General features: G+C 37.9%; 2 protein-coding genes across 2 annotated transcripts in view; one reads left to right on the top strand and one right to left on the bottom strand.

The window, feature by feature from the left end:
• LOC124636248 (zinc finger protein 395) overlaps positions 1-18217 on the bottom strand; it is a 49859-nt gene that overhangs the window by 19294 nt on the left and 12348 nt on the right. Inside the window, exons 2-4 of the mRNA XM_047172240.1 lie at positions 13194-13360; positions 2953-3080; positions 1663-1820 (exon numbers count right to left, since the gene is read on the bottom strand). Of these exons, the coding sequence (XP_047028196.1) occupies positions 1663-1820; positions 2953-3080; positions 13194-13360 (453 nt within the window). The remainder of the gene's footprint in view (positions 1-1662; positions 1821-2952; positions 3081-13193; positions 13361-18217) is intronic.
• Positions 6297-9809, top strand: LOC124636256. Its single transcript, XM_047172253.1, has 2 exons — positions 6297-7287; positions 7901-9809. The coding sequence occupies exon 2, from the start codon at positions 7925-7927 to the stop codon at positions 9023-9025; it is 1101 nt and encodes a 366-aa protein (XP_047028209.1). The 5' UTR covers positions 6297-7287; positions 7901-7924; the 3' UTR covers positions 9026-9809.

Here is an 18217-nt window from a genome sequence, read left to right as displayed (position 1 = left end):
CGTCATAACTACCTGCAATAAAGTATCGGCTGCGGTCGTAGTCACTCACGCAGTCATAAACATTTATGTCAATTTTACAATGGCGTTGCATAACGTCGACCACAGCTCCACGCCTTGACATTGTACGACACACTGAACCGAGCACGTGTATCGTAAATTATATTATATGCACATGTGTATGTTCGTTGCACTTTATTCTATACAATAAATGACAATGCTATGTTATTAGTATTACTGCCAGCATAGAGTGGAGACAGCTTCACGCTAATTAATTATACTTCATTATCGCTATTTTCCCTGTTTGCAAAATATATATTTTTCTGTACGTACGAAACCCGAACACATTTTTTTAAATTATATTGACTTAGTTTTTCCATAAAACACTAGCATTCTGCCTGAAAGTAAGTTATATTACGTCTATCCTTTTCAGAGATTGAAAGGAAAATGAGGAAAAATAATTGAAAGATAAATCGGATTCAGGCAAATAAATGCACTTGAATTTTAATAACAAGATATTCGATGCAATAGATTGAAGAATCGATTTACCAGCAACTCATCATTGTAATCTAACGTCACATAAAAGGAAAAAACATGTTACTACAAATGGTCTTTGCCTAGTTTTTTTTCTAGGAAGTGGAACATAATAGGTTCCGAGGTAATTTACTTGGCGTCTTTAACCCTTATGCAAGTCGAGTAGGAAATATTTTATGATGCGTTTCAGTTCAACTACAAACGCATTTTCAAATGTAAAAGCAAATTACTAGTTCCATGTTCTCTTGGCACTGTTCCGTAGATAAATACATACTTCAGTTAATAGTGTGCGCACGAACACCACTTAATAAACATGTAGATACCTAATAACTTATATTGGCCCGACACGTGTCGCGAATGTAGGTACCTTTTGTTGCACTGATACCTAAACAAAGTGCATCACGAGTCATTGACTGCTTATCTAACGCATGACTTTGGACTATCAACCTACCAAGCAGTTTGTTATTGTTAAGGAATTAATCTATTTACAATGTAGGTTACACCTATTGGGCCAAACAACATCACACAGCTGAGCTAGGTGCTAAAGCCTAGTTTGAGGTAATAGCAAAAGTGCCAACTAATAGCGTACATTAATTTATTTATTAAGCATTCCACGAGCATAACAGAATGTTCTTATATTCGCATGACGTACCTACTGCGTAAGAGAAAGCATCTTTGTAATAGATACCTTTGTACTGAATAGACCTCAGCGTTGTCATTAAAAACAAAAGAAATCATTACGTCATGAGTGTTCTGATGTAATACTTAATGTCATCAAGCGAACCTTGAAGTGCATCTGTGCATTTGACTCAGCGGGCACGGTGAATGCGTCACAAAGGATCTTATAAAATGTCTTTGTTTGTCGTTATGCGCCTTATATAATGTAGATAACAGATATTTTATATAAAAAATCTTGTGATATTTAACCCTGTACGAAGCAGGATCTGGTTGGCTTTTCAAAATGCCGTATCAATGCTAATATCCCTAAGATAGCCTCAAGATTATGATGAAATTTTAGGAGTAAGTAGTTACAATCCTAATTGTGTAAAGAGCTCTTTCGGTTAGGAAATGTTATGTTGTAATGAACATGATGTTATCTGGCCGTAGTCGTAATAAAATAAGATCACTTACCCTTTTCTTGCGCGGGTGGATTTCTTCATAGTCCATAGCAATGCCTTCGTCGCTGAAGGAGGAGGATGCCGGTGGGGGTGAGGGCGTGCCGGAGCGCCATGACGACCCAGAACTGCTGCTGGCTCCAGGAGACACCGACGACCTGCCTCCCCAGGCGCCTGCCAGACAAACTCACATTTACTTACAACTTCCAATTTTAAAAAGCTGTGTTTTAAGTGTGTTACACTTACAATGCATCTCCTATCGGTAGTAATTAATATGAATGATTTTATTTGAATAGCAACGTATGCTTTTATAAATAAAAAAAATAAGTATTCACCTAATAAATTGCGAAACGGAACTTTGGTCAGAAACTTTCACTCACAAGAACTGCTATTTCTCGCGGCCCACATGCGCTCGCGCATTAGATCTGTCTGACGCAGTGTTCTCCTAAGCTTTCGTTAAATTGCAATATTATTTTTCAGTAAAAATCAGTAAAACAAAGCTTTACCGAAAAGCTCACTTCGCTCGCTGGAGCCCAGCGTGGGAATGATTTTATTATTTTAGGAGTGTCTAATTGAATGAAATAATAAATTATTTTGACGCAAATATTATGGAATATCTCATCTAATAGATTGTTATTGCAGCCTCGATTCATATTATTCAGAGAGAGCTTTATTATATTTGTAACAATTTAAAAAGGGACGGTCCATTTATTTGTGTAGTGTTCCTTTAAACAGCTATGTTAGGAAAAGAACACATTTGGTTGAAGCTCATCATGAGAGGGCTGTTACACCAAATACCTGTCTAGACACCGTCTAGACAACTGTCTAGACGCTATCCACGTTTTGCAGATTTTATCCAGAATACAAGCGCTCCCTTAACAGTCAAAGTATTATTAAAACGAATAATCTGCACAGCTAACTTTGTTAATGTCTAAGTTCTATTAAAATGTTATATTCGAAAACTACAGGGAACCTATTTATAAGTAGCCACTATTAACAATTTTCTAAATTAGTTCGAGATAAAAAATATTCAAGAATTATTAGGTATTGAGAATTTCTTAGTTATGTAGGTGCTTCTGTTAAGAATCTATTTGGACCCACAGCATACATGTTATGATAATCGCTAGATGTATCAAGCTCTCAAGTGCCTCAAAAGCAGAAGCATGATGTTTTAATATACTTAATAATGTAGAACTTGCTGACTACCGATGCTGGGTATCAGCGTCGTCGAAGATGCATGGGTAATGGCGAGTGAGCGCCACCGTGTCGAGTTGTGCCGTGTGGTGAGTCGTGTCGGGCGACTTACTGGGGCGCGGCGAGTTGGGCGAGCAGCTCAGTGACATCAGCACGAGCGCAGCATTGCACTCGTTCATCTGGTCGTCGCGCTCGCCGTAGCCCAGGTCGCAGGAACTGCTCGGGCCACGCTTGCGCGATCTAAAACAAAACATCTTAACTTATTAAAGGTGCATAGCATTAATGGTTCTCCTCACTCTATGTCAGGTCACAAAATCTGAAGCCACAAGTTCAAAGCTCCAACGTCCCTTAACAGTAAAGACCTATTTTGTTTATTATCAAATAGATCTATCTCGAAGTTACCGAAAAAAGTTCACGTCATTCAACAATCAACAAGTCTAGACTAGAGTATTGAACTCAGCTACAGCAGTGTTGGGATGGCGGCGTGAAGTGACTGGAGGGCGCGGGGATGCGTGGGGTGGGTGCGTCTGTTGCGCAACCGGCGGCGACCCACAAACGATAGACATTTGGCCAAGTCACATAAGGACGAAGGCTTTTGCTCTGACCGATCACCCTGTGCCACCTTCACGAGTCATGTGCGTTCGGTCGTTCAACCTGTTTCGCTCAGCGAATGAACTGAACGCCCGGCCCAACAACCTCAGCTGTGTACGTTTCTATTAACTCACACACACCGGCGTATTTTATAAAATTGAATAAGAATTTTTCTAAATATTAAATAAATGACTTCACTGAAATAAAAATACCTCCGATTAACATATTTTTTATTTTTATTGAGTTGTAGGTAAAATACAAATGTAAACAATGTTTGCCTTTAAATTAAACCAAAGAGCGTAAAGATTCAGGATTATTAACAGATTTGTGCTGTAGATCTACATATAATTATTTCAATCAAAGTAGCACCTAACGATTATACTTATTTTTTATGGAATTTAACACAAGTAGTTCAAAGGTCCACCATCAACCTGGATTATTTTTGGCACAGTCTAGACTTTGTTCCCAGGTTTATAATGACGTTAGTGCACTAAGATTTTTTCAATAACGTAGGTGAACTTTAAATATAAAAAATATTCCCGTTTGAACTTGAGTTCATTTCGGGAGGCTGCGGCGACGTCCTTGGAGGCCGGCGAGCGGCCCCGACCGGCTGCGTTCACTCAAGATCAGCGACCGGCGCGCGCATCACTTTTTTGTTCTTTCATCAGATTTATGTTGCAAATTGCTAGGTGCCTTAAGTTCTCAAAATATTATTTAATAAAATAAATATGTCTAATTTATTCCCTATCAATATTTAATTGATTTTAAAAACTGATAAGTTGTACTACAATTGTATATAGTCGGGACTTTAAAAGTGATATTCAAGTTATTAAGAAATAAATCTCACAAATAGTAAGTAGACTTTAGGCGACCTACGAACGCACCCTAGAAACAAGGTGTATTAACCTCGCGTCGCAACGACCTTCCCCAGGTTCGTTGTCCGATTTAGAACAGTACATTTTCGTAAGGGTGTACGTACTGTAGGTCACTTTAACATTCGTCTAATATGTTTCGCTCACAGTTCAAAGTATTCGCGACTAATCACTTACAAAAAAATAAATGGCAAAAATAGAATGCCCCATGAATAGTTTCAGTCGGCAAGGTGAAATCGTTTATATTGTGTAGAACGGCTAGGTGAACTGACGGGCGACGGGGTCGTTATCGCCCTGAGACGACGACCGATGCTACGGAGGTGACATTGTTTTTTATTTGTAATAATGGGGATGCTCGCCGGCCGGCGCGGAGCATACTTACATACCCAAAGTGAACGATGAGGTAATTTCCTGCACTGACGTAATCAAATATGGTAGGTGTACGTACAACAGTATGTATGGCAAATGGCATACGGAGATTACTCAGCAATTTTTTTTACCATTCGCTGCAACTAACTTTCTGAATTATACATCGAATTCGTGACGTCAAGTAAAATATTATATCATCAGTATTATATCATCAGTCACAATTGTAGAAATAATCAGTGGATGTTTGCCACGGGGTAGTGACAGCTGTGCACACATTCGCTTTATGCTGCGATGTCGTACTGGCTGCACACGTGTAACATTGAGAACGACCTTGCGGCTTGCTGCCGGCTCGCGTACCACTAGCTTAACATCGATAGCGAAAATATTATGCGACATGTCATACAGACGTAAGATTCACAACACACCTTCATCTTAATACAAATTATACAGCATCTTCTTGATACATCAATGTATTTTTACATTTGAAGAATTGATGATTCTACAAGATCTAAATGTGCTACAAATCCATACCTAACCGATTTCACTTTGTTATGTTCGCGCAATTTCTTCTACTCAGGCACGTGAACATACGATACGCATGATGTCTTCCACTGACATCTACGCACTTCGCAAATGCTGCCTAGTTACAGCGTTCTCAAAGTTATGGCAAACTACAATCACCGGAGATTTATGTGAACAATAAAACTTCCGACTAGTTAAATCAATGTCATATGACAATGATGTGCTGATTTGAAAAATAAACTGAAGGCCTTCAGCGTGGTCATTGTGTAAATTTCGTCAGTGTTTCATTATAGGTATGTTCGAAGCTAATGCGTTTTTTGCCATGTTGATGTAGGTCGGGCGCGCTGTTTTTGTTCTCACTACAAAAACACATCTGTAGAGCTTGTGGTCGAGTCGTTTCGTGGACGGTCCGCGCCAGCCTCCTTCGCCGCTCCTTGCCTAGCCTTGCCAAGGTTATAATTGTAATGTTACGGAACCCTGTATATTTGTCCCCTTTAATTTTTGCTTTGTTTTTCTGATAGCAGTACCTACCTATCATATCCGCGAAAATATGAAGTCACTAAGTTGAAAGGGGAGGAATGGAAGAATGCTACCTCCGTCAAAACGGGATACAATCCTAATCTATCTACTACCACAAAAAATGCCACATTTTTTTTTGTTGGAACCTAGAGTTTTGATATTTTTGTAATCCCATCTCTAAAATAGAGATAAAAAATATTTACTGGGGAAGCACCAGCAATTTTCAGTTTTATTGCTTCTATTAACCTGACATCAAATATAGAATAGAACCAAAGTAAAATTAGCTATTAGTTGAAATTACACAGCGGCTGTCGTTATTCCGTGGACTTCGAAGAATAATCGCACTCGTGAACTGTTTTTGTCCCTGCCTGCCGAGAAGTGTAATAACCTGCAGGTAGGTCGCCGGAAAGTCAACACAGAGGTGAACATTCCGGATGAGTAATCATGTTCCTTGAATATGACGTATTCGGGTTTTGTAGACGTCCTTTGTTCGATTTCCAGTTTCGAGAGTAAAGTAACAATCAGAGTCCCAATGTTTTTCTTTGTTTCCTAATTTATTCATCAATGTAATTAAAAGTAATCAAATAGGTTATATTGCATAATAACCAGTGGTCGGAATAGGTAGAGCTATTTGGGGTGAATGACCGCAAACATTGATATTAACATGGACATGCCTCTGAAATCCCGGGATTTTGAAATTGTCGATTGATTTAAGTGAGTTAATATGGGTAAGTGGGCAGTTATGAGCAGGTAGTAGGTGAGCACCCAAACAGTATATACTTACTTATAAACACACACAGGGATCCTGGAACGTTGTTAGAGGTAGCTTCGTGAAATATGAATTAATTAAGTAAAACTGTTAGAAACGATACTAAATATACTTTACTGCACAAGGAAATATTAAATGCCTACACAATACAGAATAGAAAAAGATAATATCGCTGCCACCGGCTGGAGGTACGCGACGGCTGAGGGGGAGCGCGAGGGGAGTGCTAGCGCCGGGTTTACGCGGGCAGCGGGAGGGGCGCGGGATCGGCGGGCACGAGCGCTCGCCTGCGCCGCTGCGAGCGAGACGGCGCTTCTCATTTTACCACGGCGGTGACGCCGCATTTTGTTATTTCGTATTTATTGTAATTAATGTAATACACAATTGTCAAATCAGTCTACGAGTTTTCCTGACCAGCTCCTGCTACACTAAGTTATCGATACATCAAGAACAAACCAATTTATCTCTCTTTTATTATTATATGTTTATGCTCCATGTTGCCAACCCGTCGTAAGCGCTGTTTTCGTCGCTTATTTTTTGTCTCTTTCTATCTTAAAACGTCTAAAGTATTAGCTGTCTCACTTATACAAATACAGGTACAGCGGGCTTCACTCACTCTTTTGTTTCGGCTTGTAGAGTGCGCACGTGTGATTTATTGTGTTCCTTATTTTATTTGACGTTGGCTTGTTAACTGGTTTCTGGAATCTTACTAACACGAATACTTTGGCTTGGATTTACGAATTTTGATTTGTTTTTTGCGGACTGGATACATTTGAAACTGTTTATTTGATTTACCTACCACATTTGGGTAAGTGTTTTTTATTTTTATAATATCTACAAAGGACATTTAGTGAAAAAGTAAAGTAATTGTCCTCTGCTAAATACATATTTTTTCAGGCTTCCGAAGTTCCAAAGGAAGCTTTATAGTTTTGCCTTGTCCGTCTGTTTGTCACAGCCAATTTTGATATACAAAAGTTTGAAGTGGAATTTTTCGTTAGTGACCTGAGTAGCAGGGAACTTGTTTACGTAAATTGTGCTCTTCCGCTACCCTACACCTTGTAGGTGATCCGACACGCACCTGACCGCTTTTTTCTAATATAATCTTGTGTTAAAAGCTAAGTCAATTACAATACAAGGTGGACTAAGTCCTCCCCCTCGCACACCCCTTCAAGTACCGCGTTTTCCCACAATAACCATTTTCATTGGCTATTGACTGCTCTTACCTAAATATTTTCGGACATGAGCTTGACAGTGTTCTATCTGATTGTCTTAATCGGCTAACAAAATGCATTTGAATTATGTATCTCATACTTACTGTGCAATTGTGCAACTGTGTGTGGAACAATTTTTCGTGAATTTTTCACACCGTTTTTATTTCGACTATTTATTGGAAAGATTTTAACTGTTTACTATTGTTTTAGGGCGATAAACAAGAAAAGCCAAAAATGCCAAATATCAAGGAAGAAACAGTACAAAAGTGGATATCCGAATATCCAGAGCTGTTATACGACCACGCTAGTCGTTCAATATATTGCTCGAAGTGCGAGAGCCATATAACGGCGAAAAAATGTAACATCAATAGACATGTCGAAGGAGCCGTGCACAAGGGAACGTTTAAACGGCCTCCGGAGGAATTTTATTCCGACCTGATCAAGTTTCTGGTTCTGTGCAATATTCCCTGGTCGCAGATGAAAAATCCAGCATTCAAGGAGTTTTTTCAGAAATATATCTGTACTGTTTGTTGTTGTACTTGTACTAGTCGTAAAGTACCCGATGAGTCGCTGTTACGAAAAGTATATTTAGATAAAGTTTTTACTAACAAAATCAAAACAATTTATGAAAAAAATCAAACTGAAAAATTGTGGATATCATTAGACGAGACAACAGATTTTTTAGGTAGAAATATTGTACATTTTTTGATAAAACCATTGCATGAGAATATCTCAAATCGGCCATATTTAATTGCCTGCAAGATGTTAGAGGTGGTTAATGGACAAACCATTGCCAACTTTGTAATACAGTGTCTTGAAAATCTATGGCAAAACTCGTTTGAAGAAAAAGTTGATAATATTTTAATACTATGTACTGATAGTGTAGCATATATGATATCTGCAGGGCAAAAATTGAAATGCTATTTACCACAATTAAAACATGTAACATGTTTTGCTCACGCACTTCATCGTGTTTCTGAGCAAATTCGAATGGAATATAATGATGTGGATATTTTGATATCAAATGTAAAAAAAATATTTCTAAAAGCGCCAAGCCGTGTTCGCATTTTTAAAAGAAAATACCCTGACTTACCACTACCTCCACAACCAATTATTACAAGGTGGGGTACTTGGTTGGAGGCAGCATCATACTACGCAAAACATTTTGATGCAATAAAAGATGTTTTGTCTCATTTATGCAGCTCTGATGCAATAGCTATCCGAAACGCGAAAAACATATTACAAAAAGAAAACATACAAAACGAGTTACAATATATAGATGAATATTTTTCAGTTATACCGTTTGCTTTAAAAGAATTACAAAAGCACCCTTGACGCTAAGTGATTCATTTTTAATATTAGATACAGTCAGAACTTGTATAAATGAGTGTGCATCAGAAAATATTAAAAATAAAATTGAAAAAGTTATAGAAAGAAATCCGGATATAGATATATTACGAGAATGGAGTGAAAAAATTGTAAGAAATGAAACAGATGACCAAATTTTATTGAAATGCAAATTTGCTCCAATGACCTCAACAGATGTCGAACGTTCATTTTCCATATATAAATGGATTATGGATGTAAAAAGAAATACATTAAAAATGGATAATATAGAAAAACTGATGGTCATTTATTTCAATTCCGTAGATGGTGATGGGTTTTTCAGCGAAGAATTGGTAGACGATGAAACATCATCGTCTACCGGTTTAGAATAATTTAATAAAAAGATTAAATTAATAAAAAAATAGTTATTTATTTTCATCACGCGCAGTAGCGTGAAGTCTTTCATTTACGAGCATGTCAAGAGCTTCTAGGAATAGAAAGTGTATCGTAAAGTTTTGTTACTAATCGTTAAAGATTAACATAAGGAAACGGCTTCACGTCACTGCGAGTCGTGAAAATACCTACTCTCTATCAATGTTTTCAATACGACGGCGTTATTAATGCTGAAAATGTCATAATTACATTTTTACGAATGATATAGTACAAAGTTCTTTATGCATATTTTTGTAATTTATTTGCTACTTACTACTTTAGTTAAGTATATTTATACGTTGTAGACAGACCAACCAGTAATGTCAACTGTTTTGAAAATTAAATAATATATCTAACTCGATCATCGCATTTTATTTATATTCCATGTCTCCTATTTACTATAGTAAACTAATAAAAGTGGATTATCCATTTAAATATAATGTTCTAATTAAGCACTGACAAAAGAAAGTACTTAGTTGTTTTTTTTTTAATTTCGATAATTCCCGGAATTTTTGGAAATATTTGGCATATCTATGTTATGTCCGCATGTAGCAAATAACAAAAATACTTCTACTTATTCCTATAAAAACTACTTGAACAATGTTTTTTTAATTCCAAGAATTCCCGGGATTCCGGGAAATATTTGGCATATCCATGTTATGTCCTCATGTCGCAAGTAGCCAAAATAGCTCTACCTATTCCGACCACTGATAATAACCAGTGAATAAATTTTTGTAACACTTTCTCGGGTTGGTAGCAGCATAACTGCACCTGCCGAATGAGATAACGGGCCTCCTCAACACCAACGAAAGCAAACGTGTACCTATCCAACGTGAAAGTGCCGCCATCGCCCCACCACCGTCGCCGGTGCGCGCGCGCGCCTTCTCTTTACATGTTGCGCAAACGCATGCGGAATGTAAGTTAATGTCTTCCAACTTTGTATAAACGCATTAAATTCTCATAATATAGTTAGTCTAAATTTAACACATACTGGTAAGTTTTTACTTACAATATAATGTGAAAGGAGTGAAACGGAAAGTATCATTAATGAGATGTGCCCGGTTGTTCCTTACGATCTTGAATTAATAAAACTGACAGATTATGTCACAAAATAATAAAATTATCACTTATTGAATATTAAGCAGACAAGTAAGTCCTTACCTACCCTACTGATTAAAATTTATCAAAAAGCAATATGAATTGTTAACTACTAGGCCTACTAGGTACGTAAAATTTGCTATCTAAGCGTAGAAGAGTTCCTGTCTGACTTCCATCGAACTCTAAATTCTTGGTGCACCTTCGAGTTTATGTAGGCTTTCACCTTCCGTCTTACGCTTATGTTCTATGGCTTTCACGTTGATATTTTAATTCCGAACAAGTTTCAATATGCATGTTTGGCCAGTTGGCCGGTTATGGTCAAGCCGCGTTCATTGTTACACCAATTGATTAGGTTCTCCAATTAGTTGTCGCTTCGCCTCGATGTAGCATTCGCGGATATCGCTGTACGCTGTATTATTCTAGTGTGTGTGGCGTTCCATTTCGAAACTGGGTCACTGTGTCACATGGCGGCCGCGCCAAGTACCAGCCAAATGCGACGCCATCTTTGAATTTAGTTGATTCATGTACTCGTAAGCGAAATCGTAATATTCATTGTCTAGCCACACTTGCTACAATGTAACGGTTTTTCTACTGCCATGTTCGCTTCATCCGAAAGGCGTCAGGTTTACAACGCTGCTTCCGTGGCTGACCACTGTCGTTAACTAAAAGAAAACGAATGTTAGCAAACTTTCACTTTACCCATAGCCCCGTTTTGTAATTGCGAAATTTTGTTCACGAATTCAATTTCTATCTTGCTTTATCTGTCTTTCTAGTAATTACTAGAAAGAGAGACACAACGGGATCTTTTTCATCACAAACCTGGTCAATAAGTACTAAGGTTGATAACAATCTTACATTATCAAATTCAATCAAATAGTTTTATGGTTTGAAATTTTTTGGCCTGCTCTCTCTTACACCTTTTTGAGTTGCACAAACAGGTTTCATTAAATTACCGGCTTTACTTTAAATATCAACTGTTGGTTATACGAGTTTTAGTTTTGCCACCGATTAAAATACAGTTTGAGTTTTCAGTAGAGTCTCGCTGGTTGTTCCTTCTACGGTATTGTAATTTACCTCCAGATTATGAGATCCACCAGCGCAGAATCACTTGGAAGATGACAGAATTAACCCTAAACATAGTGTTAATATTTATGCTAAATATATATTTTGTCACTGATTTCAATGATTGAATGAGGCATAGAGGTATATGCAACAGATCCTGACGATCCAGACAGAAGTTATGCAATAACCTAGCACATGTCACCTAGCTGGTGTAGACTAGACTGTCTGTACCTCTAGAGGTCACATCGGTATTAACACCGGATTACATCCGTCTGGAATATGTTTTGGTCATAACTTTGTGGCATGACATGTTACTAAAACCCTGGTTCTGTGTCTTTATTCGGTTTCTTGCTATTTGAGTTGTAGTCTCTGTACAGCATAACAGAAAGTTTTAAACACCGAGCATGAATTGATTTAATCTGTAATGCGACTTGCGTAGTAGATCCGAAAGCAGAGCGTTCCTTTGAGCGTCGTCGTCGGTTAAGTTAGGTATTGTGAAATTTGGACCACGGTGGAGGCCTCGCCTCTCACCACGATCACGATGAAAAGTGAAACTGCGGTGTCGACGAGCGTCACGTCACGCCAGACTTTTATTTGATGATGTTTCTTTTTTCCGGTTCTACTGCAGTAGGTTCCTCAGAAAGAATATATTGTCTCCGCTTGCACTAGGCTGCCAATTACTGAAAACTTGTATTTTCATCTCAGAAACGTCCGAATTCAAGATTGTTGCCTGTTTGTTTTAATAAGTTATAGCAATTTGATCAGCACTTTCCATTCCAAGAGTAGCAACAATTGCCTCTAACATGTTCTAGCTGGAGTTGGTATTGGTATTGGTAATGATGTAATCCGTTAGATTTTTTTAAATAATTCTCACAACGTTGCATTGTCTGTCCCTGTTAGAGGCGCGGCGAGAGGCGAGAGGCGCGGGCGGCGGGCTCCGGCCACAGAATGTAGGCAAGTGTGACAAGGACACGCCCGTACTCCGCGCTAACACTTCCATCCAGTTTCTAACGTGCTCGGTGCGCGTTTCGCAACGCTCGCCCGCGCCCGGCCCCACTTCGCCGATGCACAGTGCACACTCGTGAACGATTACACCTACCTACAAGGTAACGTACAATACATGCTGGGTATCTACCTAATGGCTGGTTGGCGTTGTTACACTACACCCTACGAAATTCATACAGAATTTCAAATTCCAGCCAAAACGGTAAATTATAATTTTGAAATCCTTTTCATATTACGTCGTTTGTGTTTTTTGATGACCTACTTCCTGTAGTTAGGGCAAACCAGTTTGCAAAATCCAGATAAAGAGATTTTGCAAGGCGGCGAGCGGCCATTAGAAATGCAGCGGCAGCGGCCTTCCTACCGGCTTGTGGCGAGGTGAGCCGCTACCTCAAGGCAAAATCATTGATATTTTGTTAATTTAATTCCCTGCTCTTTTATCCCAATTGTTTTATATATTCTGAGCACTTTCCTTACGGCTTCCTCATTCTTTTTCCATGATGCGAGTTTTTAATAATATCATCTGGTATTACTACCACATTCAGATTTAAGACAATTTCAATGAATTATGAATAGAGCTTACCCTTGCATGTGATGTGCGGGTACTTCAATGGTAGCAGAAGCACGGCGGCGGTCTCCAGCCATATCAGCCAATCTGGCGAAATCAGTGTCCACATCTGCCAGTCTGGCTGACTTCCGGGATTCCAACAGCCTTACTTCATCCAGTCTTTTCTTTAGCTCAACCCCCACCTGCAATGGAAAAAACATTGGTCTTATAATATAATTGAGTAGTTCCTTTTGCTAGCGGTACATTATTTTGTAGTATTAGATCATTTAGTAGATCATCTAAGTAAATCTTTAAGTTTCTTTCATTTAAAGGACAACAAATCTGTTAAGAGTAAGAAACCTACTTCACCAAAAAAGTAGTAGGTAGTTGTATTCCATGACTATTACATATTGTCATAGTTCATGAGACCTTGGTTAAGTCTCGCGTTTTATTTGAGTTTACTGCATTTTGCGTAAGCAAATTTTATGTGTGTGTACAAAAATATCGCAACATAAACTTGAGTGTTGACGAACGAGATCAATAGCGACCTTCACAACGGACAACCATAGGGGTGGAACTATGCGAACTGACGTCATGACGGGGTGGAGGCGCATGGTTTGAGGTCTGACTCACGGCTCTATGGAACTGCACATTTAACTCCCCATTCCTAATTACACATAGCGATTGTTTCCTTGTAGCGAACAGTTGATAAACTATAAAATCACAGTAATAAGTAGGTATATATCAATGTAAATTCCTAATACATACCTACTTGTCGAGCTTATGCCTCAGAACAGGAAACACACAACTCAAATACTTGCTTCGTAGAGGTAAACAAGTTCTGATTCTGAGTGTGGTAATCTACGCTACTGGAAACTGAAAAGCGCATTTATACATAAATTAATAAGTATCCATTGAAATATATTCCAGTACCGGTTATATAGGCGTCTTGTAGATACCTATTTATTTAAGTTTTCATAAGCAGCAGCTTTTTAAGGGAGTCTGATATGATTAGAATGGATATCCAATAGCTATACTGGACCAAGAATTCCTAACAAACATTGTCATTGATTTTCTTTATGATTTTAATCTATGCTACGGGTACGAAGTACCAGACGTAATTACCTTTAAGTATTCTGTCTGTGCTACGGCCTACGGGGAACAACCTGATTTCATCGTAACTTTCAACGGAATTTCCATCAAGTTGAAAAGTGGCTTAACAACATGTAATAATATTTGTAAAAAACATAAATGCATGTGCATTTCTGTTTCGGGGAAGTCCATACTGGTGGGGTTTTCAATGTGGCGTTCCTTCTAAGAAATAATTGATCAGTTTTACGCCTCGCTTCGGACTCTATCGTATCTCAAAGGTTATTATTGAGCTGAACTTGTAACACAAGTATTAGGAAGTGGGCCTGCATGACGCATGCGGCATGTATACTTATCACGCACTGGTAAAGTTGCTCGTATCGCGGTCACACTCTCGGTCAATTATGTGCCACGAGCGGCGAGCTGTCGACTGGTTGACATTGGTTACGTTTTCGTCGCCGGCTTCCTTCTACGCGACCACCTTCGTGATTGACACATTATCTACCTACATAATGAGTGTACGGAGTCACTACTTTTTCAAGACATCAGTCGGTACGGTCGTAGCCTTGCCGTGTTTAGCATCAATTTACGCGACGATTGTTTGTTTTCTACTAGTGTCACAGCAAAATAATCGTTTACTGCGTATTTACTTCCGGACATCAAATATTAGTTGCTTTACAAGATGACAGCGCAGATTAGACAAACTCTGTTTAGGATTTTTACTAATGGATAGGTTATTCGAATACAAATTCTTCTTATAAGATTGATATTGCTGTCATAGCATGTAATACGAATAAGCGTTAAGATGATGTTCCGCAGGCAAATCCTGTAATTATGATGAAGTGATCAGTAGAAGCTACAGTTAGCGTCGAGCGTCGGGTCGCTGATCACATCATACTTTCACTTTTACATGATTTCGTGCGGTGTGTGGACGTGCTTATGAGCCATGAGACGCTGACTGCCGTGCCCCTCACTTGAGCCGGAACAATGAAAGTAGCGTTAATGAGTATCTCGATGATTGTTTGACAGAAATTCCAAAACCATACACAAGCTTTACTACTGGAAGCACAAACTAATTATTTAAATGAACTTAAGGTTCTCTATTTTGTTGCTCAGTCTTTTCTTTTGTGCGACCTCAGTGATTCTATTATTTTTTATTATAAAAATAATAATTGCGAGTTCGATAGTTCCGTTAGACGTGTATTGGCGAGTCTCTTGCTGGCATGGTTATGTAAAAAGTGACAACTATTGCACAATTGCTTCATTCGATGGCGAAACGGACGGCTTTGAAATGCCAGTGAAAGTCGCCGGGCGACTTCGCTATATCATGATAACGTTGGCATGACTACTATATACAGGGTTAGACGTGTTTATTGCGTTTTATACTTTCAGTGTATTTGTAGAGTTAATTTATTTTATGCTGAACTGCTATTACGTGTCAATTGTTAGAATTGCCGACGATCGTAATTAGCGATAGGCAACGTTTGCCGGTGGCGGTATCAACAATAATGCATTGCCATAGCTGAGTTGCATAATAAGACCAGTACTTGTGCTTAGAGAAACTTGTCTGCCGGTATGTACGGTTGCAAGATCTCTCATCCACCGATGATGATGAAATGAGATTCAATCAGAAAGATAAAAGAGTAGGTATATGTCATTACCTTGACCAAAATTTCTGATATGCGTACCACCTACTTAAGCTACGCGAATAGTAACCTTAGAATGAATAGCATATAGTTTCAGGAAAAAATACAGTTACTGTAATAGTTAATGCCTACGTTATTAAATTATACGATAATGAGTTGGCGGTCATTACAAGTGAGTTTCGTATTAATTTATTGATCATTTGTAGTCATTTACAGCCATTATAATAGACAATGTTATATCATTGCAGCTAATGTATAGAATGAGTAGATACAATAATTTAATGCCACCGTTCCGGAATTAAAAAGTCTGATTCAATTCAATTTCGTTTACTTTCAGAAAGATCTGATCAAAGATTAAATAAGCAGTCTTTCAGAGATATACCGAGTTCGATTTAATAGGAAAAAATTACATATTAACAAGCAATGATGACAGTTCATTATTCTATATTATTAAATACGGTTCAGAGGTTGTTTTTTTACGCGATGGCCGATAGTCGGGTGCTCTTGGCGTCTCAGGGTTGCGTAAACTGTGCGCTCTACTGCGCATCGATGTTGCTGCTGCGCAAAACGGATTATCTATGCTTGTAACGCCTCCTTGGTTTTGAAACGTTACATTTTCTGTCTTCAGAACACCGCTAGGGAAATAAATTAGTTCCGTTCTAATCTATTTTATACTTATCAATATCATTAAAGTGTGACATTTTTTATCAAAAGCATTGCGAGATTTTGCGCTTCACTAAATAAAACTTCCACTGCGATAAGAGCCGTTAGAAATAAATATTGTAATTTCCAATAAAATCACATTTGATCAGCGAAAGCGTGAAACAGAATGATAATAAGTGATCGATCAAGTGGTGGCATTGACTGCGTCGCACGGTGGATCGAAAATCGGCTGTAGAAGACATAGGATCTCGATGTCTTAAATGTTATTTTTTTTGCTGGAAATGACTTCTGTTGATCATTACTGTTGTATAAAATGTCATATGAAGTAATTGTGTGCACAAATGGAAGAGCTATAATTTTTATAAGAAAAAAATGTATGGAGCCGACATGAAAAATGAGGATATCTCTGGAATCGCAAGGTTGGCCGTTATATCCTTGCACACTGTTATAGTACTATTTATTTGTGAATTTTTGACATACTTAATATTGCGGCATCAATTGCGATATTTAAAAAAAAAAATCGTCAAAATTAATAAATAAATTATGTTTATGATATGTACATTTTAATGCTTAAATATGGCTATACCAAGTGTAGTTTACAATATTTTTACAATTTACAAGCTTTTATTTAACTTGCAATGTATTTATGTATCTATGTATGTATGTATGTAACTATGTGTGTTCGGGTGGAATTTTACAACTCAATTTTAAGGCACTTGCCCTCAACCGATTGAGCTGAAATTTTGCATACATGTTTAGTTTTGATGACAATGCATGTTAAGCTATGTGACGTCATCCTCAATCCAACGTGGATAAATATACAAGATGGCGGACTAGTTATTTTTAAGGTACTTATACGATATGGGTATCAAATGAAAGGGATTGATAAGTAAAACACATTTCACTTTACGAAATAAAAATTCAAGATGGCCGCCGCTACAAAATGGTGAATAACCTACTTTTTTCATTCCCGGGTCAAACTTCTACTGTAACTTTACTGTCAACTTATAATGACATTTCAAATTTAAAATATATGACACAATTTATACGTTTTAAAAGCTTGTCGCGAGATTTAAGTACTCGTAATTACTTTCTTAGTAAAATCGCGCCAAGCTTTTAAAACATATAAATTGTGTCAAATATGTTAAATAGCTTCTGCCAGCGGTTTCAACCGCATCCCGTGGGAACTACTTCCCGTACCGGGATAAAAAGTAGCCTATAGCCTTCCTCGATAAATGAGCTATCTAACACTGAAAGAAATTTTCAAATCAGACCAGTAGTCCCTGAGATTAGCGCGTTCAAATAAACAAACAAACTCTTCAGCTTTATAATATAAGTATAGATTTGTAATGTCGTTATAAGTTGACAGTAAAGTTACAGTAAAAGTTTATTTTTTCTTTTTAGCGCATTTAAATAAAATATTGTTTTTAAAGATTTTTTTACCTCAATTTTCTACCTGTCAAGCTCTGTCATAGGATACCCATATGGATGGGATTGAAAAAATAGGTTATTCACCATTTTGTAGCGGCGGCCATCTTGGATTTTTATTTCGTAAAGTGCGATGTGTTCTACTTGTCAATCCCTTTCATTTGATACCCATATCGTATAAGTACCTTAAAAATAACTAGTCCGCCATCTTGTATATTTAGCCATGTTGGATTG

The sequence above is a fragment of the Helicoverpa zea genome, chromosome 2 (assembly GCF_022581195.2).
Source record: "Helicoverpa zea isolate HzStark_Cry1AcR chromosome 2, ilHelZeax1.1, whole genome shotgun sequence".
NCBI classification, from domain to species: domain Eukaryota; kingdom Metazoa; phylum Arthropoda; class Insecta; order Lepidoptera; family Noctuidae; genus Helicoverpa; species Helicoverpa zea.
The sequence above is the reverse complement of the archived record's forward strand: the minus strand, read 5'-3'. Positions and strand labels throughout refer to the sequence as shown.